At 52.3% G+C, this 24,048-nt stretch overlaps 1 protein-coding gene and 1 long non-coding RNA gene across 5 annotated transcripts in view; one reads left to right on the top strand and one right to left on the bottom strand.

Moving 5' to 3' along the window:
• Positions 1-24,048, top strand: part of DAAM2 (dishevelled associated activator of morphogenesis 2) — a 95,562-nt gene that overhangs the window by 33,220 nt on the left and 38,294 nt on the right. For all 4 annotated transcript variants that reach the window (XM_029047338.2, XM_039914768.1, XM_029047339.2 and 1 more), the window contains one exon: positions 23,073-23,278. In XM_029047338.2, coding sequence (XP_028903171.1) covers positions 23,073-23,278 — 206 coding nt within the window. The remainder of the gene's footprint in view (positions 1-23,072; positions 23,279-24,048) is intronic.
• Positions 1,086-6,403, bottom strand: LOC114805685. Its single transcript, XR_003753713.2, has 3 exons — positions 6,337-6,403; positions 2,604-2,711; positions 1,086-1,246 (listed from the first exon to the last, which is right to left on the bottom strand). It is a non-coding gene; the product is annotated as an uncharacterized LOC114805685 (long non-coding RNA).

Consider the following 24,048-nt stretch of genomic DNA (forward strand, 5'->3'; position numbering starts at 1 on the left):
GTGAGCCCCGCGTGGGCCAGGGACCGTGACCGGCTTAATCAACTTGTACCCTCTCCCATTGTTTAGAACAGCGTTTGACACATAGTAAGCGCTTAATAGATACCATAAAAAAAAAATAAAACCCACAGCTGCAGTCACAGCTGTCCCGACTCCAACTGAGAAATCCCACAGGGGCTAAGAGCCGGGGGTGGGGATCTCCTCTGGAGCAGTCTCCGATTGGCCTCCTCCTGGAGTCAGCAGGGAGGACTGTGGGAAGTATCCCACAGAAATAGCCTGACCCCGGCGGGTGGGGAAGGGCTGCCTTTCGATTCTTCCTCTCCCGTTCCTATGGCATCGAGGCTGGGAAACATTGCTTGGATTCCTGCCGGTCCCCAGGGGCCGGGGGAGGATGGGAGGCGAGTTTTAAAAACGAGGCAGGAGGTGGAGGATTGGAGAGCAGAGCTGCAGAGGCCAGGCCTCCCCAGAAGGACCCGGGGAAGCTGGGTGGAATCGGAGGCTCTGGCCGGGTGGCGGGGGGAAGGGAGAAGCCGCCCTCGGACTGGAAGATGTGTTGTGTGTTGTATAACAGTCTTTGCTCCTTTTGCTGTTTTAATAATAATAATGATAGTGGTATTTGTTAGGCACTTACTATATGCCAGTCACTGTACTAGGTGCTGGGGCGGAGACGAGCAAATCAAGTTGGACACAGTCCCTGTCCCATGTGGGGCTCGCTGTCTCCATCCTCATTTTACAGATGAGGTAACTGAGGTCCAGAGACGTGAAGAGACTTGCCCAAGGTCCCGCAGCAGACAGGTGGCAGAGCCAGGATTAGAACCCCCGACCTACCGTCTCCTAGGCCCGTGCTCTATCCGCTAGGCCATGTGGTGTTCCATGGCTCCCATTGTGCCCCTCTCCAGGGACCTCCCAGGTCTAATTTCCTTCTATATACTCTTTCCCGGCGCTTAGTACAGAGCTCCACACACAGAAGGCGCTTAATAAATAGTTCTGTAACTACTAGTACCCCTCCCTCTTCCCCGGTCCCACCCTCTTGTCGCTAGGGCTGCTAATAACATAGTTTAAACCACTTAGTGGAAGAGGCGGTGAGGTATTGAGGCAGTTTATTTGCCCATCGTGTTGGACTTGGCCAGGTGAGGAAGTCACAGTTCATAACGATGATAAGCCTTCCTGGAATTGCAGACTTTTGTGGAAATCAGGAAGTCTTAGGAATCAGCAGTCACTAAAACTCCTTATGCCTCAGTTTCCTCATCTGCAAAGCAAGGATGATAATGATAATCCTCAATGCTAGGAGCTAAGCACTGCATTAAACACAGGGATAGACACAAGATGATCATATAGCACATAGTCCCTGTCTCACATGGGGCTCGCACTCTAAGTGGCGATGACGATGGTGTTTGTTAAGCACTTACTACGCGCTAGGCACTGTACTAAGCACTGGGGTGAATTCAAGCAAATCGAGTCTCTGTCCCATGTGGGGCTAACGGTCTCAATGTCCATTTTACAGATGAGGGAACTGAGGCAAAGTGAAGGGACTCGCCCAAGGTCACAGAGCAGGGAAGTGGCAGAGCCGGGATTAGCACCCATGACCTTCTGACTCCCAGGCCCGGGCTCTATCCACCACACCACGTCGCTTCTCACGGGAGAAGGAGAGGAGAGCAGGCATCAAATCCCCATTTTCCAGATGGGGCAACTGAAATGTAGAGAAGTGAAGTGACTCGCCCAAGGTCACCTAGCAGACAAGTGGTCGAGCTGGGGTTGGTACCCAAGTCTCCTGACTCCCGGTCCCGTGCTATTTCCACTAGGTCCGAATAGGGATTTTACGAGGGCAAAAGTTAAATCCTGTGAAGTAGCTCTGTGAAAAATCGTCTCTACGTGATCAAACTATTAATAATCATCATAATCATTATAACATTGCAAGTGTCCTCCGGTCTGACAGAACATGTGTTTTCACTCCATGGTTTGGCTGGAGCACTTTTAGGGAGTTAGGGAATGTTTGTCTGACAGCATGAGCCCATTTGGATGGAGCGTGCAGCAGCATCGATCAACCGCTCAAAAAGTGGTATTCATTGAGCACTTACTGCGTGCAAATTACTGAACTTGGTGCTTGGGAGAGCCCAGTCGAGTTGGTAGACCTGATCCCTGCCCTGGAGGAGCCTGCAGTCATAAAAAGAAGACACAAGTCTTCAAGAGAAGCAGCGAGGGCTAGTGGATAGAACGCAGGCCTGGGAGTCAGAAGGACCTGGGTTCTCATCCCGGCTCTGCCACTTCTCTTCTGGGGGACCTGGAGCAAGTCACTTCACCTCTCTGGGTCTCAGTTCCCTCATCTGGAAAATGGGGATTAAGACTGTGAGCCCCTTGTGGGACAGGGACTGGGCTCATCCTGATTAACTTGTATCTACCCCAGTGCTTAGAACGGTGTCTGGCAAAGAGTAAGTGCTTAAAAAATACTCCCCACCACCACCAAAATGCCCCAAAACAAACCAAAAAACAAGCACCTACGGGTGTGTATCCCCAGAAATGGAGAGAAATACAGGAAGAGTTCTCCTCCATGGTCACCCCTCTACTGGCTTGAGGAGAGCTGAGTGTACTTACAATCCGATATTTACCAGAAAAAGATTTTAAGCAGTGCACGCCGGTTCTTCAAGTGGTGCTGGCGGCCCCGAGGAGTGCCAGAGAAACATGTGACATCCAATAGCTCGCTTTAAGTTTCGGCCCTAAAACAACGGAAACAAGCTTCTAAGGATCTTCGTTCTTCTGATGACGATCATACCGTTCAGTGCTTAATGCGTATCGAGCGCCGTTTTGCTGGGGTAGATACAAGTCAATCAGGTCGGACACAAGGCCCCTGTCCCGCACGTGGCTCACAGCCTAAGCGGGAAGGAGATCAGATATTGAATCCCCATTTGACAGATGAGGAAGCTGAGGTCCGTAGAAGTGAAGTGACTTGTCAAAGGTCACCCAGCAAGCTAGTGGTAGAGGCGAAACTAGAACTCAGGTCTTCCAACTCCCAAGCCTGGACTCTTTCCATTAGGCCACACCGCTTCTGCCCAGACCTTCTTGAATTTTACCCAGTGGGTTGGACGGCATGAGCTCTTCAGATAGTCTCTGAACCATCTTCCCCTTTTTATCATCATCCCTCTTGGCAAAACAGAAACTGAGGATAAGGTGGGGTTTGAGGGATTAGAGCCACAGTGTAGAAGAGGAAACAGCTCTATCAGCATGCATGGGGAAATAGCTTGGAGGCCCTTTTTTGGTGTAAAACAAAAAGAAATCAGAGGGAGAAAAATGTCCTGATCTTATCTGAAAATTCCACCATCAAAATACCACTCTCTTCTCATAACCAAAGACTGGAGCTGCTCTTCACTGCAGAGGGAAAGGCAGAGAGCATGGAGGGCTGGAGCAAAATGTCTGTCTTGTCCGTCTTCACTGACGGGCCTCAGTGTGGCTTCGGCTGAGCCCGAGTTCTGGGAAGTGTAGGTTTACAAGGTTGTGAGTGTCGGGGTGTGTCTGGGAACGTGTATGTGTGAGAATACTCTCGCCCACAACCTGCTTCCAGTCTGGAACGCCCTCCCTCCTCAAATAGGACAGGTAATTACCCTCCCCCACTTCTAAGCCTTATTGAAGGCACAACTCCTTCAAGAGGTCTTCCCTGACTAAGCCTCCCTTTCCTCTTCTCCCACTCCCTTCTGCATCATCCCGCCTTGCTCCCTTTGTTCTTCCCCCCTCCCAGCTCCACAGCTCTTAGGCCCATATCTGTAATTTATTTATTTATCTATATGTCTGTCTTCCCTCTGCCCGAGACTAAGCTCGTTATGGGCAGGGACCGTGTCTGTTTATCATCATATCATACTCTCCCAATGCTTAGTACAGTGATCCGCACACAGCACGCGATAAATACGATAAAATGAATGAATAAATGAGCGACTGCGTGTGCTTGGTCAAGGCTGGCCAGCTGTGGGCTTGGGGTATGAAGACGCTGTGGGCGTCTTCCATGGTTGACATGAGGGCCGACTAGGGTTCCACGGGGCCTGCACCGGAGACCCAGCTCAGAGATCTCCCGACAGTGTGGGACACACTGTCTCTCACAGCCAGAAGTACTCATCAACTTGGGGAGGAATTGGGCCTGGCCCTGGGACTGGGCGGGAGCCCGAGGGGCGGCAGAGATGGGATAGGAGATGTGGACCTGGAAGGATGGCGACGGGAAGGAGCTAGGAAATAAATGAGCCTCGCATCTTCCCTCCATTCCCCATGGCTTCCTGGGATGCCAGGGCCAGGGCGGGAAACAAGCTCGTTGTAGGCAGGGAATGAGTCTGCCTACTCGGTTCTATTGTACTCTCCCAAGTGCTTAGTACGGTGCGCTGCACACTGTAAGCGCTCATCAAGTACCATGGATGATGATGATGCGGGTTTGCTATAGGCGGAGGCTAGAGAAGCCCAGGCCCTGGGAAGATGAGAAATGGCCCGAGAGAGAGAGGCGTGAGGATTGTGGATTCCGCCCAGCTGACTCTGTGGGCTACTGACCTTTCGGGGAGACCCAGAGATTCTTGGAATCCATGTGAGAGGCAAGCAGCAACCCTCAAAGGGTGTCAAGAGACCATCTGCACATGCACAGTGGGACCTAGGCCTCTTCAGGCCCATTGCACACCCATGGGGCTTAAATAAATTAATCACTGGTATTCGAACCCAGGTCTTTCTGATTCCCAGGCCCGTGCTCTTTCCACCTCGCATTTCCCCACCCTATTCACCCTCCATTCCGGTTCACTTGGGTCTATAGCAGCGTGGCTTAGTGGATAGAGCATGGGCCTGGGAGTCAGACCCACCTGAGTTCGGCGTGGCTCAGTGGAAAGAGCACGGGCTTTGGAGTCAGGGCTCATGAGTTCGAATCCCAGCTCTGCCACTTGTCGGCTGTGTGACTGTGGGCAAGTCACTTAACTTCTCCGTGCCTCAGTTCCCTCATCTGTAAAATGGGGATTAAGACTGTGAGCCCCACGTGGGACAACCTGATTCCCCTATGTCAACCCCAGCGCTTAGAACAGTGCTCGGCACATAGTAAGCGCTTAACAAATACCACCATTATTAATCCCCGCTCCGCCACGTGTCTGTTGGGTGACCTTGGGCAAATCACTTCACTTCTCTGGAGCTCAGTTACCTCATCGGTAAAAAATGAGGATTAAGAGTGTGAGCCCCAGGTGGGACAGGGACTGGGTCCAGCCTGATTAATTTTTTATCTGCCCCAGAGCTTAAAACGGTGCTTGGCACAAAGTAAGTGCTTAACAAATACCATAATTATTATTATTATCAATCCTTTCAGCATTTTATTACTCACCCCACCCCATCCCTAAAGCAATTAAGTACATACCCGTATACTCTGTCCCTTTACCTATCTCTAATTAGGTGTAATGTCTGTCTCCCTCAGTAGAATGGGAGCCCCTTGAAGACATTCATCAGATCTACTAACTCCATGCTATTTTATCCTCCCAAACACATAGAGCAGTGCTCTGCACATAGTAAGTGCTCAAAAATATCGACTGAAGGGAGCGGTTGAGAAGACTAACGCATGAGTTTGCAGAATCAAAGCAGTGGAGGAGTTCAAGGCCACCAAGTGTGGTGGGGCGAGCCTGTTTTGATTGAACCCCAAAGGCCGAACACCCCTTTTTCAGCTTCCCCATTTGGGCTGGGGGGGGGGCTGACACCTGCCCCTCCACCCTCCGCCATTTTGGCAGCCTGCTTGGTGTCGGACACTTGGGTCAGTAGCAGAGCAGGCTTACATGACTTGTAGGCTCATTGTCGGCCGGGAACGTGACTGTTTATTGCTATACTGTACTCTCCCAAGTGCTTAGTACAGTGCTCTGCACACAGTAAGCCACTCAATAGATGTTTGACTGACTTTTCCCACGGTGGCGATGTATCGCGCCGAGTGAGAGATGCTGTCTGGCTTCCTCTCTTTGTGAGTGGCATTATGCACCATGAAGAGGCTGGCTGGACTTGAGCTGTGGCTAGTGGTCATGGAAAAATCTCCCTAGGCCCGTCTCAGCTGCTGAGCCTGCCGGGCTGCTGGTCCTCTTCACGGCTAGGCCTCGCGGCAAGAGCACGGACTTGGGAGTCAGAGGATGTGTGTCCCAATCCCGGCTCAGCCACTCATCTACTGTGTGACTTTGGGCAAGTCACTTCATTTCTCTGCGCCTCAGTTACCTCATCTGTAAAATGGGGATTAAGACTCTGAGCCCCATGTGGGACAGGGATTGTGTCCAACCCGATTACCTTGTATGTTCCCCAGCGCTTAGTAGAGTGCTTGGCACATAGTAAATGCTTAACAAATACCATTATTATTATTATTACCTCTTACTGTAGATCCCGGTTGATGTGAGCAATCTGTCATGGCATTCATTACCAGGTGGGAGATGGGCTGAAATGATCCAGAAAATGGGAATTCAATACTTGCTCTCTTTCCCTGTTAGACCGTGGGCCCCGCAAAGGGTAGCGACTGCGCCCCACCTGCCAGAGGAGAAAAACAAGAGAGCCCCCCGCTCCCCGACCGCCCAGCCACCAGACTGGTACACGGGCTCAAGCAGGAGCCAGGGTTGCCGGTGACAGTTCTGTGTTCGCTTCCCAAAGTGCTGCCAATAATCCCAGCTGGCTCTGGAGAGGCTTCCGGGCTCCCTTGCAAGGCCAAGGGATGGGCCTGCTGGAAGGATTTTGCTTCTTCTTCCCTTTGTTCTCCTCCCCATCCTCCTCCTCCTCTTCCTCCTCTCTTCCTCTTCCTCTTTCTCCACCTCTTCCACCTCCGCCTCCTCCCCTCCTCCTCTTTTCCACCTCTTCCTCCAACTCCTTTTCCTCTTCTTTCTCCTCTCTTCTCCTCCTTCTCCTCCTCCTCTTCATCCTCCCTCTTCTCCACTCTTCCTCCTCCTCCTTTCTTCTTCCTCCTCACCTCCTTCTCCTCTCTTCCTCCTCCACTCTTCCTCTTCTTCCTCCTCCTCCACCTTCTCCTATCTCCACTATCTCCTATCTTTTCCTCCTCCTCCTCTCTTCCCCCTCTTCTTTCTCCTCCCCCTCATTCCTCTCCTTTTCCTCCCCTTCCTCCTTGTCCTCCCCCTCCTCTTCAAGCATCCCCAGCCCCGCTCAGCCATTCCTCTCCACCGCAGCCCAGGGGACGGAAAACGAAAGGCAGTGGGGGAGTGAAGGCAAGAAGGAAGAACAAATGGAGGCAGGGAGGGAGAGAGAAAAGAACCAGGGATAAAGTAAAGGAGGAAGGATGAGAAGATGGCTGAGTGGTAAGGGGGGGGGACGAGAGAAACAGATTCATGACTGGAGCTCCGATCCCAAACCGAGAGGAAGTAGGATAGTTGATGAAGGAGTCGAGCTGGGGAGGGAAGGAGAAGGTCATCTTGGCTATTGAAGTGGCTGGATCCGGGTCTGGAAACTCTAATTCCAACCGGAGGCCAGCAGGATCACTCTCTCTCAGCCATGACCTCCCTGCATCTCAGTGCTCCATCTGCTTCTAATGAAGTCTTCTCAACCTAAGAGCCATCTCTGGTAGTAGTAATAGTAATAATAATTTTTATTAAGCATTTACTGGGTGCAGGGCAATCAATCACATTGATCGAAAACTGACTACGTGCCGAGCACCGCACTAAGCACCGTACAGTACGACAGAATTAGCAGATACGTTCCCTGCCCGTAACAAGTTTACAGTCTAGAGGGAGAGACGAATGCTAATATGAATAATGAATGAATATATCATTTAAAGATATGTACGTGGGTTGGGGGTGGGGAGAATATCAAGTACCCGAAGGTCACAGATCGAGGTGCGTGGCTGAGGCGGAAGGGAGAGCCGGCCGGGGAAAAGAGGACTTAATCGGGAAAGGCCTCTCGGACCTACAGGTGAAAGTTAGCCGAGGTCCTTGGCCCTCGGAGAGCTTCAGGTCCTAGAGTATAAGTGGAGGGAAAGCACTTAGTTATTAGGAGTCCCCATCCTCAAGCCCGCATGCGTAAGTGGAAATTCCACTGTAGATTCCACGGTTTATTCTGGGACCCTAATGGCAAATATTTTTCCGTCTGTCTCACCAGTCAGAGATTACGATGCCGATAGTGAATTCTACTCTCGGACGGGGCACGGATCTACTGAGTCCAGGGTCTTCACTCGAGTGCTTGGTCCAGGGCTCTGCACAGAGTAGATTTTCAGCTCCTTGAGGGTAGGAGTCACATCTACTAACTCTAGGGTCCTCTCCCAAGCTTTCGGTGCAGTGCTTTGCACACACTCGGTGCTCAGTAGCTACAGACCGACCGATTGGTGAGCGGGTTGCTTGCTGAGGAATCCCGATGGGAATCGTGACTAGCAACACTCCGTTGTACTCTCCCGAGCGCTTAGTACGATGCTCTGCGCACAGTAAGCGCTCAGTAAAAACAATTGACTGATCCAGAACAGGGACCCGACAGTTGCTGATTCAACCGTTTCCCTCCTTGTTCATCAGTTTCTAGGAATCTTTTCGTTACGGGCAGTGGACGGGTCTGCCAATTCTCCCGCACCGTGCTCTTCTAAGCGTTTACTATAGTGCTCTGCCATAGTAAGCACTCAGTAGATACCGTTGATTGACTGACTGATAGAGCAGAACACGATAGATCGGGAGCATGTGCTTGGGACCAAGGCGAGGTCAACGCAGAGTCAAAGAGAGTATTCTCTGGTGTCCAGGGGAAGAACAACACCCCATAAAGAGGGGCAAAAAGAATCCCAGAATCTTCCTGCCGTCAGAGACCTCAAGAGATCACATCCATCCCCCCGTCTCCACGCAGGACTTCCCCAAACCATCCAAAGGGCCTCCGTGTTGCCCCCGCCACGTGACATTCGGGAACTCCTCCCTCAGTCCGGATCCCATCAGAGCCCTGACAATAATAATAATCGTGAAGATTACTAAGGATAACTGTGGCACGTGTTATGCGCTTACTACGTACTAAGCACTGTTCTAAGTGCTGGAGTAGATACAGGTTCATCAGCTTGGGCACGGTCCCTGTGCCACATGGGGTTTGCATTCTTAATCCCCATTTTTCACAGATAACTGAGGGCCCAGAGAAGTGAAGTGACTCACCCAAGGTCACCCAGTAGACGTGTGTCAGAGAGGGGATTAGAACTCAGGTGCTTCTGGCTCCCAGGCCCGGGCTCTATCCACCGAGCCACGCTGCTTACGGTGGCAGCAGATGGCCCCCAGCACTCTCCCCGGATCCTGCCGTCTCCACCCGTCCCCTCCGCCTGCTCTCTGGAATGCGCCGTGGCTCCAGTGTTTATGGCCAGCAAGGCCCTCCGAGTGTAAACAGGACGTTTTCCTGTGTGAACGTCGGCCGCCGGAAACGGCTGGGAATATCCTGCGTGCCGGGGTCACCGGGGGGAGGCAGGCCAGGGGCCCGGGGAGCGGGCGGGATCGTCCCGACAGAGACGCCGTGCGAGATTCCCAGGATCCACAGCGTCTCCGGCCCGGGCCCGCAGCCAGGCAGGCCTCGGCTTCCGTGTGAGTGCGGAACGGAGAGAAGGACACGCTTCGTTCAGGGCACAAGATGGAGCCACGGCCCATGGCTTCCGGGGCGGGAGATGTGATAGCGACGTGGCCTAGCGGACAGAGCCCGGGCCTGGGAGTCAGAAGGAACTGGGTTCTGCTCCCAGCTCCGCCACTCGTCGGCTGCGTGACCTCGGGCGAGTCACTTCTCTGTGTCTCGGTTACCTCATCTGTAAGACGGGGATCACGACCGTGAGCCCCATGGGGTACGTGCTCTGCACACCGTAAGAGCTCAATAAATACGGTTGACTAAAGCGGGGACCGGGGACGGTGTCTATCCTGATCTGCTTCTATCTAACCCAGTGCTTAGAACGGTGCTCGACACATAGTAAGCGCCTAGCAGGCGCCATCGTCATTATTATTATACCCCAGCATTTAGTATGGTTCCTGGTACGTAGTAAGCGCTTAACAAATACCATTAAAATGAAAAACGGACCGTCAGCATGGGAATAAAGGCGGAGACAGCCTGGCTCCGACAGAGACCTGATCTCTGAACATCTAAACAGAGGTCTGAGACTCTCCCAGCCACCCTTGTCAGTGAGTCAGTCAGTCCGTCAATGGTGTTTATTGAGCGCTTACTGTCTGCAGAGCAGTGTACTAAGTGCTTGGGAGAGTACAATATAACAATAAACAGACACATGCTGTTTATTCTGTTTATAAACAGACAGGCTCTTCTCAGGGTCTCTGGGGCAATTTGGAAGCTCTCTCGCCACCCTAAGATCTCTGACTCTGTTTCCCAGTCGACGGGAAGAAGCAGCGTGGCCTAGTGGATAGAGCCCGGGCCTGGAAGTCAGAAGGACAAGTCGGACGGACCCGGGTTCTAATTCCGCGTCCACCACCTGTCTGCCGAATGACCTCGGGCGAGGCGCTTCCCTTCTATCTGCCTTACTTCCCTCCTCTGTAAAATGGGGATAAAGGCTGGGAGCCCCGTATGGGACAGGGACTGTGTCCAACCTGATTATATCCTATCTAGCCCAGCAATTAGAAGAGTGCTTGGCCCACAGTAAGCGTTTAATAAATGTCACAACTGTTATTATTTAGTATTGTCATCCAATCAGGGAGGGAAAGTCCCCCGAATGGCTGGAAGGGCCGCGAGCAGGAGAGCTGCTGGTGGGTTAACAATGGGGCCCCATCGATGAGGACTTCCTTCCTGTGAGCCTTGCCTTTTTTTATCGGTATTTGTCAAGCGCTTACAATGTGTCAGACACCTTTCTAAGTGCTGGGATAGATACAAGTGAATTAGGTTGAGCACGTCCCTGTCCTGCATGAGGCTCCTACTCTAAGCAGGGGAAGAACAGAAGAACTGAGGCACGGAGAAATTAAAGTGACTTGCCCAAAGTCACCCAGAATGCATTTGGCAGAGCCAGATTTAGAACCCAGGTCCTCTGACTCCCAGGCCCCAGCTCTTTCCACTAGGCCATGCTGGCCTTGGAGAGCGGAAGTGCTTTGCCCAGTGAAAAAAGCTCAGGTCTGGGAGTCGGTCGGCCTTTCTAGCTCTCGTAACCCCTGTCAGCCTGTGGACCCTCTGAATTAATCGACCCGTAGCCCCAGGCTACCTATGGAAACGACGGATCAGTGAAAAATGTCCTTGACAACTAGGTCTCGTCCATCTCGTCCCTGGACCAGATGTCCAAGCTCAGGCTGCTCCTGGATTATTAGCCCGCTGACATCGCCAGCAGGGAAGCAGCATGGCCCCGTGGATGGAGCACGGGCTTGGGAGTCGGAAGGAGCTGCGTTCTAATCCCAGCTCCGCCACTTGTCTTGGATGACCTTGGGCAAGTCACTTTACTTCTCTGTGCCTCAGTTCCCTCATGCGTCAAATGGGGATTGAGGCTGTGAGCCCCGTGTGGGACATGGACTGCGTCCACTCTGATTAGCTTGTCTCTACCCTAGAGCTTAGTACAGTGCCTGGTAGATGGTAAGCGCTTAACAAATATCATTATTATTATTATCATCGCCCCCCAGCCTCCTCCCCACAGATGTCAGGGAAGCTGGCTGGGCCCAGGAGCCCTGTCCTCGGTCCAGGGAGTCGGCTGGGGCCAAAAGCCCCCTCCTCTGTCATTCCACCATGGGAATCGGGCGTCACATAGACCTGCCCGGAATTCTTGACCCAGGACTGAGCCTCTTGAAAATGACCTAAGGAAGTGCGATGCTCCGCACAGCCTCTCTCTGCCCTGACCGTGAGATCACACAGATGCAGGAGACCAACTAGACCGTGAACTGTGACACTCATGACAGTCACTGGGGTATTTATTCAGCGCTTACTATAATAGTAACGATGATGGTGTTTGTTAAGCACTTACTACGTACTAAGCACTGGGGTAGATACGAACTAATCAGACTGGGCCCTCCACAGTGTGGAGTGTGTTAAGCACTCGGGAGAGTTCAGAACGGTCGAGTCGGTAGAAACGATCCCTGGCCTTTAGAAGCTTACCGCCCAGTGATGGTTTTACAATCTCGAAACTGGAATTCCTGGAATTAGATGATGCAGCCGCAGAGAGTAGGTTTTCCCGGGGGAATTCTGCCTTGAGTTGATTTGGAATCCGTCCCATGCCTGGGTGCTGGGGGTGGGCGACTTCTCCAGTGTCCAGGGGCTGGGCCTCTCTGATCTCACCTAAACTCTCCCTCCTGCGGCTGGAAATCTGATCATTTGGGTCCAGGTTCAGACGGGGTTCTCTGCTTCCACCGTAAAGGATCATTATTTCATTTTTCACGGCCCAGCTGTCACCTGCAAAATAAAACATTTACCTGGCCTGCATGGCCAATTCCACAAATAAATGCTAGGTGCTCATCATCAAATTGCCCGCTCTCCCTCCGATAGACTTGGACTCTTTTAACCCCCTGGTCCTTCCCGCACCCCCCAACCACCTTAGACTGAGAGCCCCACGTGGGGCAAGGGGTGGGTCCCGTCGGCCTATATTATTTCTAACCCAGAGTTTAGTAAGGGCTCATAGTAAGTGCTTAACAATTACCGCCATTCTTTTTCTTCTTCTTCTTTTCACGAAATGCAACTCTAAAGCAACGAGGATAGTCATCTTGAAGCTTTCTATGGATTAATCACTCAGAAGGTCGGCTCCTCGACTCACAGGCGGGATGACCTTGGGCAAGTCACTTAACTGCCTCGTGCTTCAGTTTCCCTCTCTGAAAATGGGGTGAAAATACCTGTTCCACTTCCCCCGTAGGCAGTGAGCCCCATGTGAGATGGCGATTGATTCTGATCTGATTATCTTGTATTTACCCCAGTGCTTGGCACAGAGTGAGCTCTTAACAAACACCGTTACAACTAAACCAGTAAATCCCTGGGGCTCAGGCATGGAGTGAAGCAGAGTGGCCTAGTGGAAAGAGCAGGGGCCCGGGTGTAAGAAGGACCTGGGTTTTAATTCCGCCTCAGCCACTCGTTCACGATATGACCCTGGGCAAGAAGCTTCACTTCTCTGTGCCTCAGTTACCTCATCTGGAACATGGGGATTAAGATTGTGAGCCCGATGTGAGCGAGGAACTATATCCGACCCGATTTGCTTGCTCTAGCGCTTAGTACACTGCCTGGCACATAGGAAGCGCTTAATGAATACCACCAAAATAAATAAGACGTTGTTCCGGTCCCACGGTGAGGTGAAATATTCAGGCTCCGGGGATGACCAGGTGGGTCCCTCACGGTAAATGCTCCTTGGGGCTTGTGGAAGTGACTTTGGTGGTCTCTGAATGACCACTGAACTATGACACTCCCCCACGGGGCGATTCTTTGGCCACGGCAGGGGAACGGGAGACCCTAATCTAGATTCCATTCTGTGAGCTCACTGCGGGCCAGGAATGTGTCTGTTTATTGTAGTCTCGTCCTCCCCCAAAAGCTGAGACCAGTGCTCTGCACACAGTAAGCACTCAATAAATACGATCGAATGGATGAGTAATCCGTCTGCCCCTGCGTCTGCAGTGAGACATTCAGATAAACAACCCCAGGTTGTTGATATGTGTGCCTCTCCCAAGCGATAAACACACCTGCCTCTATTTCTACATCCTTCTGACATCCAGGGTTTTCCCCAGAGGGGGGAATCTTGGGGTGGGGCCCGGGAACAGAGGGGACAGTACAAAAGATGGGAGTACAGCACAAAAGTTCTTCTTTTTTAAATGATTTTCGTCAAGTGCTCACTATGTCCCAGACCCTGTCCCACACCCGACTTCCACTCTTAATCCCCATTTTACAGATGAGGTAACTGAGGCCCAGAGAAGTGAAGGGACTTCCTTGGGATCACGCGGCAGAAAAGGGGCAGAGCCGGGGTGAGATCCCAGGTCCTCCGACTCCCAGGCCCGCGTTCTTCCCGCTAGGCCACGCTGCTCGTTTCGTTTACACCCGAGAAGCTTTGGGCACATTTCCTATAAACGCTGTCTGAAGCTGGCTGGAGGCAGCCAGGACAGAGTTCGTGCTGAGCTGGTTGGTTTATGAATGGAACAAATTTCCAAATTCCCCGTCCCCTGAAGGACTCTGAAAAAAATCACCTCCAACCGTTCGGAGGATCTCGCGGAGGCTGCCGAGAGACTGTACGCTCACTGTGAGCAGGAAACGTGTCTGTTTATTCTTATGTCGCATTCTCCCAAGCGCTTAGTACGGTGCTGCGCACCCAGTAAGCGCTCAACAGATTACGACTGAAAGAATGAATGAGGAGGGAAGGATGGAAGGCTGAAGGGGCAGGAAGACAGAGAAGGAGCCTGGACTCTCAGGGGCTCAGCCTCTACATCCTCAGGCTGCAGGGAGAAGCGAGATAGAGAATGGATCTGGGAGTCAGGAGGACCTGGGTTCTAACCCTGATTTTCCTCTCGTCTGCCGTACGATCTAAAGTCACTTCACTTCTTCGTGTCTCAGTGCCTTCATCTGTAAAATAGGGATTAAGACCGTGAGCCTCTGTGGGTCAGGGGTTGGGTCCAACCTGAATAGCTTGCCACCACCCCAGCACTTTACGCAGTGCCTAGCACCGAATGAGCACTTAACGGATACCTTAAAAAGAAAAAAAAGGAGGAATCTGCCATCGGGACATTCAGGAAATGTTCTCCCGGATCTGGGAAAGAAAGAGGATATGGGCCAGGGGAGAAGGGCAGCGTGGCCTGGTGGCAAGAGGCCAGGATGGGGAATCGGAAGGCCTGCATTCTCCTCCTGGCTCCTCTATCTGCCTGCTGCGTGACCTTGGACTCTTTACTTTTCTGCGCCTCAGTTTCCTCATCTGTAAAACGGAGACACGACACCTTTTCTCCCTCTTTCTGAGACCGTGAGCGCCATGTGGGATCGGGACCGGGTCCAACCCGATGCCTCCGAGTCGGCTCCACCACCTCCACCATCACCACTTCCTCCACCGTCACCGCCGTCGTCTCCGCCGCCATCGCTGCTATTATTATCATCCGCTGACGACTATCCTCGTGTCGTTCGGGGTGTGAGAGGGCCACCGTTAGGGAGCTTGGCACGATCTCCGTGTTGAATGAAACCAGGGCCCGAGCTGGAAAAGCGGGGGTTTTCACTGAAGGATGAAGTCCCCCGCGAATGCCGGAGAGGAGACGATCCGATCGGTTAACCGGCGCGTAGTTGGACTAACCGGAGTCCGGCCTTCCTCCACCCCCTCGCTGCAGACAGGCAGAGAGACACGACTGCCCACAACTATGATCTCGTCTCCTTCTGGCGCTGGGGGCGGGGGTGGGTGGACGAGGTCCAGCCGGGGAAGCACCAGTGCTCATTTTTCCCATGCCGGTCCCCTCGACGGCTCCTTCTTAGATCAGCCCTGGCTCATCGTTTCCACACAACCATCAGCCCACAAAAATCCTACTCAACTGCGAAATGAGTCTTTGGCCCCCTCCACCCCCGTCCCTCCCAGGTTCCCGGTGTCCTCCCGCTGTTCCCCGTCAGAGGAGGGGTGTCGGCCCTCCCCGGGATTTGGGCACGTCAGTCAGCCCTTGAGACAGGAGCTTTGAACCAGGTGTGATCTATCTTCCCCCACAGGGGATTGTGCCGATAGACAGCTTGCTTCTTCATGTGGTTTAAACTCCATTCCAGTGTTCTCTGCTGCTGCTTCTGCTGCCTCTGAGAATTCTTCTCTCCTTTGGAATGCTGTCTCTCTCTCTCTCTCTTTTAATGGTATTTGTTAAGCGCTTAGTATGTGCCAGGCACTGTACTAAGAGCTTGGTTAGAGACGAGAGAATCAAGTTGGTCCCAGTCCCTGGTCCACGTGAGGCTCACAGTCTTAACCCTCATCTGTAAAATGGGGAATTAAGACCGTGTACCTACCCCAGTGCTTAGAACGGTGCTGGGCACGTAGTAGGCGCTTAACGAATACCGCAGTTATTATTGTTATTATTAAAGATGAGGAAAATGAGGCACAGAGAATTTAGGTGACCGGCCCGCAGTCACCCAGCAGACAAGTGGTGGAGCTGGGATCAGAACCCTTGAGCTTCTGACTCCCAGGCCCGTGCTGCTTCACGGAGTCACGTACACACACACACTCACATATCAAACCTATGGACTTACACACCCGCAAACCAAGACGCCCCTACGTATGCGTAAACGCACAGGTACAAGTCCCATAAGACAGATAAATCAGGGAGAGGCAGCGTGGCCTAGTGTAGAGAGCCCGTCCCCGGGAGGCAGAGAGATCAGGTTTCTCAACCCAGATCTGCCCATTGCTTGCTGTGTGACCCTGGGCAAGTCGCTAACCTCTCTCAGCCTCAGTTTCCTCATCTGCAAAATGTGATTACCAGTTCTCCCTTCAATTTAGACTGTGAGTCCCATGTCCGACAGGGACTCTATCCCGCCTGAATAACCTGTGCCTACCCCAGTGCCGAGAGCAGTGTTTGACACATAGTAGGCACTTAAGAAATGCCATAAAAAACGAAAAGGCAAGTAAGCACAGATCTCACTGTGGGCCGGGAATGTATCTGTTCATTGTTATAGTGTACTCTCCCAAGTGCTTAGTACCCTGCTTTGCACACAGTAAGCACTCAATAAATACCATTGAATGACTAAAGATCTATCCACTTATACATGCCCCTATTCTTGTGAGTTCGGAGAGAATTCTACAGGGGAGGATTTTCTCAGTTAACGGCGTAATGGCAGAAAATAAGACTGACGGCCAAGTGGGATTTCCTTCCGCTCGGCGGGTGCGGGAAAAGGGTCTTGCTGCCCAGTTGAATTTAGCACCTGAGGAAGAAAACTCCATTTATTTCTCCAGTGGGGGAGAACTCCATTTCGGAGAAAGACATTTTCCTGCCATCTTCCTTTTGAATTCCTTCCTACTGAATTCAGCCTCTTCGGTCTGAGTTTTTCTCACACTCCCTGCCCCGAGAGAGTCCCCGTCCTGGGCTAACTGCTGGGAGTCAGACGGGTCCGTCCGTTGCCGTTGTCTCCCAGCTGTTGACAGCTATATGCCACATCATCTGAGGTTTTTGCTTCCTTGGGTCTTCAAATATTTTCTACTTTTCCTCATTGTTTATGGTCTCCCCACTTGAGCTCAGCCTACAGCAGCTGTTAGGGTGACGAGCTGGGGTCCACCCTCCTCACAAACCCTTGTCGACAAAGAAAGAGGGATAGTCATTGCTTTGCTGGCTTGTTGGTTGACTGTACTCCAGGCTCTTGTTTACTGCGATCTTGCCCTTAAGGGAGCACCATGATCGCTGATGGCTCAGGAGGTAAAGCAACATGGCCTGGTGGAAAGGCCCCGGGGCTGGGAATCGGAGCTTTGCCACTTACCTGCTGCATGGCCTTGGTTGAGTCATTTTGCTGTAAGCCCATCGAAGGGCAGGGACCGTCTCTACCTGTTACCGATTAGTACATTCCAAGCGCTTAGTACAGTGCTCGGCACATAGTAAGCGCTCAATAAATACTATTGAATGAATTTTGCTACTCCGTGCCTCACTTTCCTCATCTGTAAAATGGAAATCTAATACCTCCTCTACCTCTTGCTAAGACTGGGAGTCCAGGTGGGACAGGGACTACGCCCGACCTGATTCTCTGGTATCTCCACCGGTGCTTAGTACGGTGCTTGGCACATAGTGATCGCTTAACAAGTACCACGGTTACTACTGTTGGTGTCCGGGGTAGGGGCAGGTCTCACAGCTTGAGTGAGTCAGACCTACAACGGCTCTCCTGACCTCCATATTGTGCTACGTTTGATGTCGAGTTGCCCCACACCTTCCCTCTAGACTGTAAGATCATTGTGGGCAGGGAATATGTCTGTTATATGGTTATATTGTACTGTCCCAAACGGTTAGTACAGTGCTCTGCACACAGTAAGCGCTCAATAAATACAACTGGCTGACTTTCCAGTCTTCCCAAGGACATGCTGTTTCTCTTGATTTGATTTTCTACATCCTTTCTTATTCCCGCACGCTGGATAGAGTAGTGGAATTCAGAGACAGCATTCAATTATTATTATCATTATTGTGGTATTTATTAAGTCCTTAATATTTGCCAACACTGTTCTAAATCCTGGGGTGGACACCAGGTAATCAGATTTTACACAGTACATAATCCCCGTCCCACACTGAGCTCAAAGTCTAAGTAGGAGAAAGTAGGACTTGATCTCCATTTTAAAGGTGAGAAAAATGAGGCCCAGAGAAGTGATTTGCCGGAAGACACACAGTAGGCAACCAGCAGAGCCGGGATTGGAACCCAGGTCCTCCGACTCCCGGACCCGTGTCCTCTCCTCTAGGCCACATAATTCTGTGCCATGACGGAGAAGCTCGGGCGTGGGTGGGTGCTTCCAGACTCAGGCATAGTCTTGAGCTTCAGGGTCACTGCCAATGAATAAGATTCAATAAATAAGATTTTGCTAATTCGGAAAATCTGTCCCTAAGCATTCGGGTCTTCCGGCCAATGTGCTTCTAGGACAGTGAGTGATCAGTCCGAGAAGCAGAGTGGCTTGGTAGAAAGTGCAAAGGAGTCTGGAGATCTGCTTTCTAATCCAGCTCTGCCACTGGCCTCTTGTGAGACCTTGGGCGAGTCACTTTACTCCTCCTCCTGTGCCTCCGTTTTTCATCTGTAAAATGTCTTTAGCTACTGTCTTGAGCTGTCCTGGACCCAGGCCCCTCGGAGACAAGATCTCAGTCGATCGATCAATCAATCACTGCTATTGATCGAGTGCTTATTATGTGCGGAGCACTGTACTGAGCTCTTGGGAGAGTACAATATAAAGGAATTATTAGACCTGAGCTTACAGTCTAGAGGGGGAGAACCCCATTTCGGAGAAAGACATTTTCCTTCCTTCCTTCTGTGTCCTAGTGGATAGAGCACGGGCTTGGGAGTCAGAAGGACCTAGTTTCTAATCCCGGCTCCACCATTTCTCTGCTTTATGACCTTGGGCAAGTCGCTTCTCTTCTCTGTGCCTCAGTTCCCTCCTCTGGAAAATGGGAATTAAGACTGTGAGCCCTGTGTGGGACAGGGACTGTGTCCAGCCAAATCAGCTTGTATCTACCCCTGTGCTTAGTACTGTGCCTGACACATAGTATATGCTTAACAAATGCCACAGTTTTTATTATTCTAATCCCAGCTCCTGCACTTGTCTGCTGTGTGACCTTGGGTAAGTCACTTCTCTTCCTCTGCTTTACTTCCCTCAGTGGGAACCAAGATTGTGAGCCCCACATGCGACAGGGACCGTCCAACCTGAGATTAACTTGTCTCTACCCCTGGGCTCAGTACAGTGCCTGGCACACGGTAAGCGCCTAACAAATATCACAGTTATTATTATCATGGAGAATGAGTGTGGGTACACACCGAAAAGTAGAGGAGAACGGGAGCTGGAGCCGGCAGCACTGGATCTGATCTCCGGGAGGCTCCGGGGTCCGTAAACCACTGGGAGAGCGGCCCGGGGTTAATTCAGTTCGGGTCACGGAGCAAAGCTGACAGAGAACAGACGTGTTCTCGAACAGAGCATCAGGACGATGTCCTCCCTCAGCGTAGGCAACCGTGGTCCTTGCGTGTCTCCTCCCTCGTGTCCTCGGCTGCCCCCTCCAGAAGCAACGTGGTGTAGTGACTAGAGCCCAAGCCTGAGCGTTTGGAAGGTCATGGGTTCTAATCCCGGCTCCGCCACTTGTCTGCTGTGTGACCTTGGGAAGTCACTTCACTTCTCTGGGCCTCAGTTACCTCATCTGTAAAAAAATGGGAATTAAGAGAGCGATTCCAATGTGAGACAGAGACCATGTCCAAACGGATTAACTTGTATCTACCCCAGTGTTTAGAACAGTGCTTGGCACATAGTAAGCGCTTAACAGGTATCATTATTATTATTATTACCCCAGGAAAGAGTGGAAACAGAGGGAAGAGAGTTAGATTAGGGAGACCCAAAGACCGTGAAGAGGAAGGAAAGGGTAGTGGCCCAGCCTGGTCTAGGGAGGAATCAATCATTCGGTCAATCAGATGTATTTATTGAGTGCTTATTGTGTGAGAAGCTCTGTACTAAGCACTCAGGATAGTGCAGTATAACAGTCAGTCGTATTTACTGAGCACTTTCTCTGTGCAGAACATGGTGCAAAGCACTCAAGGGAGTACAATATAACAGACAATCGCATTTATTGAGCACTTACCGTGGGTAGCCCCTCTCAGGGTCTCACTGGAGAGTTTCCAGTCCTCTACCAGTCTCGACTACAGGAGGGAGAGTCAAGCAGAGGCCCGTCCATTCCATTCCCAGCTTGGCCAGTGGCTAGCGAGCGGGAGGCCGTCCGCCACAAATCAAAACTCCCCCGTGCTGGGCAGCAGAGGTACGGGAGACAGTCGAGGGCGGAGACTCAGGTTTCCTGCGTGGAAGTTCGACCACTTGCGTATTTTTACCAAGAAAGGTCCGCGGATCCACTACCAGAACGATTGCAGGTGGAGGTGGGGCGCGCTGGGAGAGATGTGTCCGTGCCGTCGCTATGACTCGACTGCATAAGACAGGACTGTGTGCGGAGCACTCTACCGAGTGCTTGGGACAGTACGATATAGCGATATAACAGAGTCCTTGCCCACAGCGAGTTGGTAGACATGTTCCCCGCCCACAAGGAGATGAAGGTCTAGAGGAAAGAGCGGAGGACGGGGAATCGGGAGATCTGAGTTCTAATCCCGCCTCTGCCGCTCGGCTGCTGTGACACCCTGGAGAAGCCACTTAACCTCTCTGTGCCTCAATTTCCTCATCTGTAAAAGGGAGATTCAAATGCCTGTTCTCCTTCCCTCTTGGCCTGTGAGCCCCAGGTGGATCAGGGACTGGGTCAGACTTTTGTGCATCATGCCTACCCCAGAGCTTGGCTAAGTGCTGAACAAATACCATCATATCATTATTATTTATTTCCCAGGGGGCGGCCCCTGCTCCTTGGGCAGAGGAGAGTTTCTTGGGAGGGAGGTGAGGGTAAGAGGGACTCAGAGTAAACAAGTCCTTTGGAGGAAAAGGGAGCGACAAAAACCGACAGAGAAGGAGGGGAAAGAGATGGGAGGGAGGCAAGGGAGAAGATGTGCAATGGAAGACAGGATATTGGGTCCCAGCTTTGTGTAGCTGACGAGAATAATAATAATAATAATGGTATTCGTTAAGCACCTACTATGTGTCAGGTACTGTACTAAGCGCTGGGGTGGATACAAGCAAATAGCATTGAACAATGTCCCTGTCCCAACGTAGGGCTCACTGCCTCAATCCCCGTTTTATAGACGAGGTAACTGAGGCCCAGAGAGGTGAAATGACTTGCCCAAGGTCACACAGCAGGCAAACGGCGGAGCCGGGATTAGAACTACGACGGCGGAGAGGCTGAGCTGTGCAGCCAGATGGGGCCAGCTGTGTCTCTGGTTCCCGGGCTGCGAGGCCGGAGCAGCGGGGAGAGAGTTTTCTTGGAAGCTCGGGTCAGAGTTGAGGGATGATCCGGCTGGTCTCCTCCATCTCCCCCCCCAACCTCCTCCCAACTGAGAAAGCCCTCACTCGGATCAGCAGCACAGGGGGCTCGTTCGACTCGTAAGCTCGTTGTGGGCAGGGAATGGGTCTGTTTGCCATTGTGTTGTACTCTCCCAAGCGTTCGGTACAGTGCTCTGCACACAGAAAGGCTCAATAAATACGTTTGTACGGATCGCGGGCCGGGAGCCACCGGTGAGGTTCAGTTCACGGTCCGGAGCCGACCAGGGCCAACGCGGCGATATCTAGCTGCTATTTCTGTCCTAGAGGTCAGCCCAGCTCCCCCGTGAGAGGCCGCAGCTGGTCGGATTCCCATCCAAACCCGGGGTTACTCAGCATGCACCAGCCCCGGGAGCTAGGATGAGGCGGTGACCGCTGGCTCCTCGCAGCCCCGCTGGGGTGGGACAAGCCTGGGAAGGGGGAGTCTAGCAGGGAGCCGACGTCCACCTCCTTCCTGCTCTCTCCACCACACTGGGCACGGGAGGGCCGGTGGTCTGTCCACCGAGCGGGGCCCTGCCGTTTCTGCTTCCCCTTTCCCCTTCCCGTCCGTTTCCTCCGGCCCCTGTGACGGGGAGAAGGGGCAGGAGCTAAACCAGAGCTGCCTTAGCACGAGTCCCTTAAAAGGGCAAAATATGCAGCCCTGCTCCCGGCCTGTCCGGCCCCGGCAGCTCACAGAGGGACCCTTCTCCCGCCTCCGGTCAGTCCTCCGCCGCGTTCGGAGGGGGACATGAAAGACCCTCCCCCTCTCCCCTGCCCCTGCTCTCCCCTGCATCTTTCTCTGCTGGGCGGGTGAGACCGACCTTTCGGGGTTCCCTGCATCCTCAGCCACGCTTGGACCTAACCCCAGCCGGAACCCTGTTAAGAGGGTTTCTAGCAAACGGGATCTCATGGTCCTCTTTAATAATAATAATAATAATAATAATGATAACCATAGTATTTTATAAAGTGCTTACTATGTGCCAGGCACTGTACTAAGCACTGGGGTTGAGCTTCTGGGATGATCCCTGTCACCACAGGGAACTTCTTCCCAACATCAAAGCCTCCCGCCCCTGATGTTGCCAAGGGAACAGGCGCAGGGCCGTGGATCTGAGCGATGCTAGAGAGTTAACATCTAGTCTGCGAGCTCCCACGGGGCTGCAAGCTCTGTGAGGGCAGGAATCGTGTCTTCCAACCCTGTTGTACTGTGCTTTCCCAAGTGCTCAGCACAGTGCTCCGCTCCCAGTAAATACCTTCGATAGATCGAGACTGGGCCTAACTCCACCGATGCTATTTATTGTGTACAGAGCACTGTCCTAAGCATCTGGGAGAGCCCAATATAACAGAATTGGAGACACGTTCCCTGTCGGCCACGAGCTTACAGTCGAGAGGGAGATCAGATTCAATGTCATCAGTGGTGGCTGCTTCTGTCCAGGGTGTCTGCGGCGGACACCCCTATCTAGGATAGGGTTGAGGGATGACTCTGAGTGTGTTTTCTGGAATCTGGGAAATGGGATCTCAGAGTCCTCCTTAATAATAGCATTTATTAAGTTCTGGGGACTAGGGACGGGGGGAAAGAGGGGAAGGTGGGGTGAGTTTGGAGAGACGCTGGATTCCCCGCAGCCTGTAACCCCTGTGGTCTCCCCTCTGCCCCCTCCCCACCCCCGCGCAGATCATGATCAGGAGCCAGCGGCCGTCCCCGTGACCATGGCCCCGCGGACGAGAAGCCGCCATGCCCTGGGTTTCCTCTGCTGCTTCGGGGGCAGTGACCTGCCCCCCGAGATCAACCTCAAGGACAACCACCCTCTCCAGTTCCTGGACTTCTCCATACCCATCCCATCCGCCGAGGAGCTCGATGCCCGCTTCTCTGAGCTGGTGGTGAGTGCCTGGATCATTTGGGGAAGGGCGGATGGAGGGGCCAGAGGGCTGGGGGCAGCCGGAGCAATGGGGGGTGGGGGAGGGATTGAGGGGGCGAAAGTGGTGGGGGGCAATTCCAATCTGCCCAAGATTGGGTCCCGGCACAGGGAGGTCTCTCCCATAGGAGAGCTCAACCTCTCCACGCTTATTCATTTATTCAATAGTATTTATTGAGCGCTTACTATGTGCAGAGCACTGTACTAAGCGCTTGGAATGGATAACTCGTTAACAGATAGAGGCGATCCCCGCCCAATAACGGGCTCACAGTCTAAACGGTCCAACGATCAATCTTATCTGCTGAAAACCTTCTGTGTGCTTATCATCAGTTATTAATAATAGTAATCAATCAGTGGTATTTATCAAGCACTCACTAAGTGCAGGGCACTGTGCTAAGCCCTTGGGAGAGCACAGTACAACAATAACTACTTTACAGTGTACACACAGTAAACATATTATTGCTATTACTACTACGTGCCAACTCTGTGCTAAACATTGAAGCCCACTGTGGGCAGGGATTGTCTCTCTTTATTGCTGTATTGCACTTTCCAAGGACTTATCACAGCACTCTGCACACTGTAAGCGCTCAATAAATACGATTGAATGAATGAATGAAGGTAGATACGGTATCAACAGATTACACTCAGTCCGTGTCCCTCGTGGGCTTTAAATTCTCCCCGGCTCCACCTACCCCGATGTCTAGCCTGAATCCTTCCTCCCTTCCCTTTGGCTTC

The sequence above is a fragment of the Ornithorhynchus anatinus genome, chromosome 19 (genome assembly GCF_004115215.2).
Source record: "Ornithorhynchus anatinus isolate Pmale09 chromosome 19, mOrnAna1.pri.v4, whole genome shotgun sequence".
NCBI classification, from domain to species: domain Eukaryota; kingdom Metazoa; phylum Chordata; class Mammalia; order Monotremata; family Ornithorhynchidae; genus Ornithorhynchus; species Ornithorhynchus anatinus.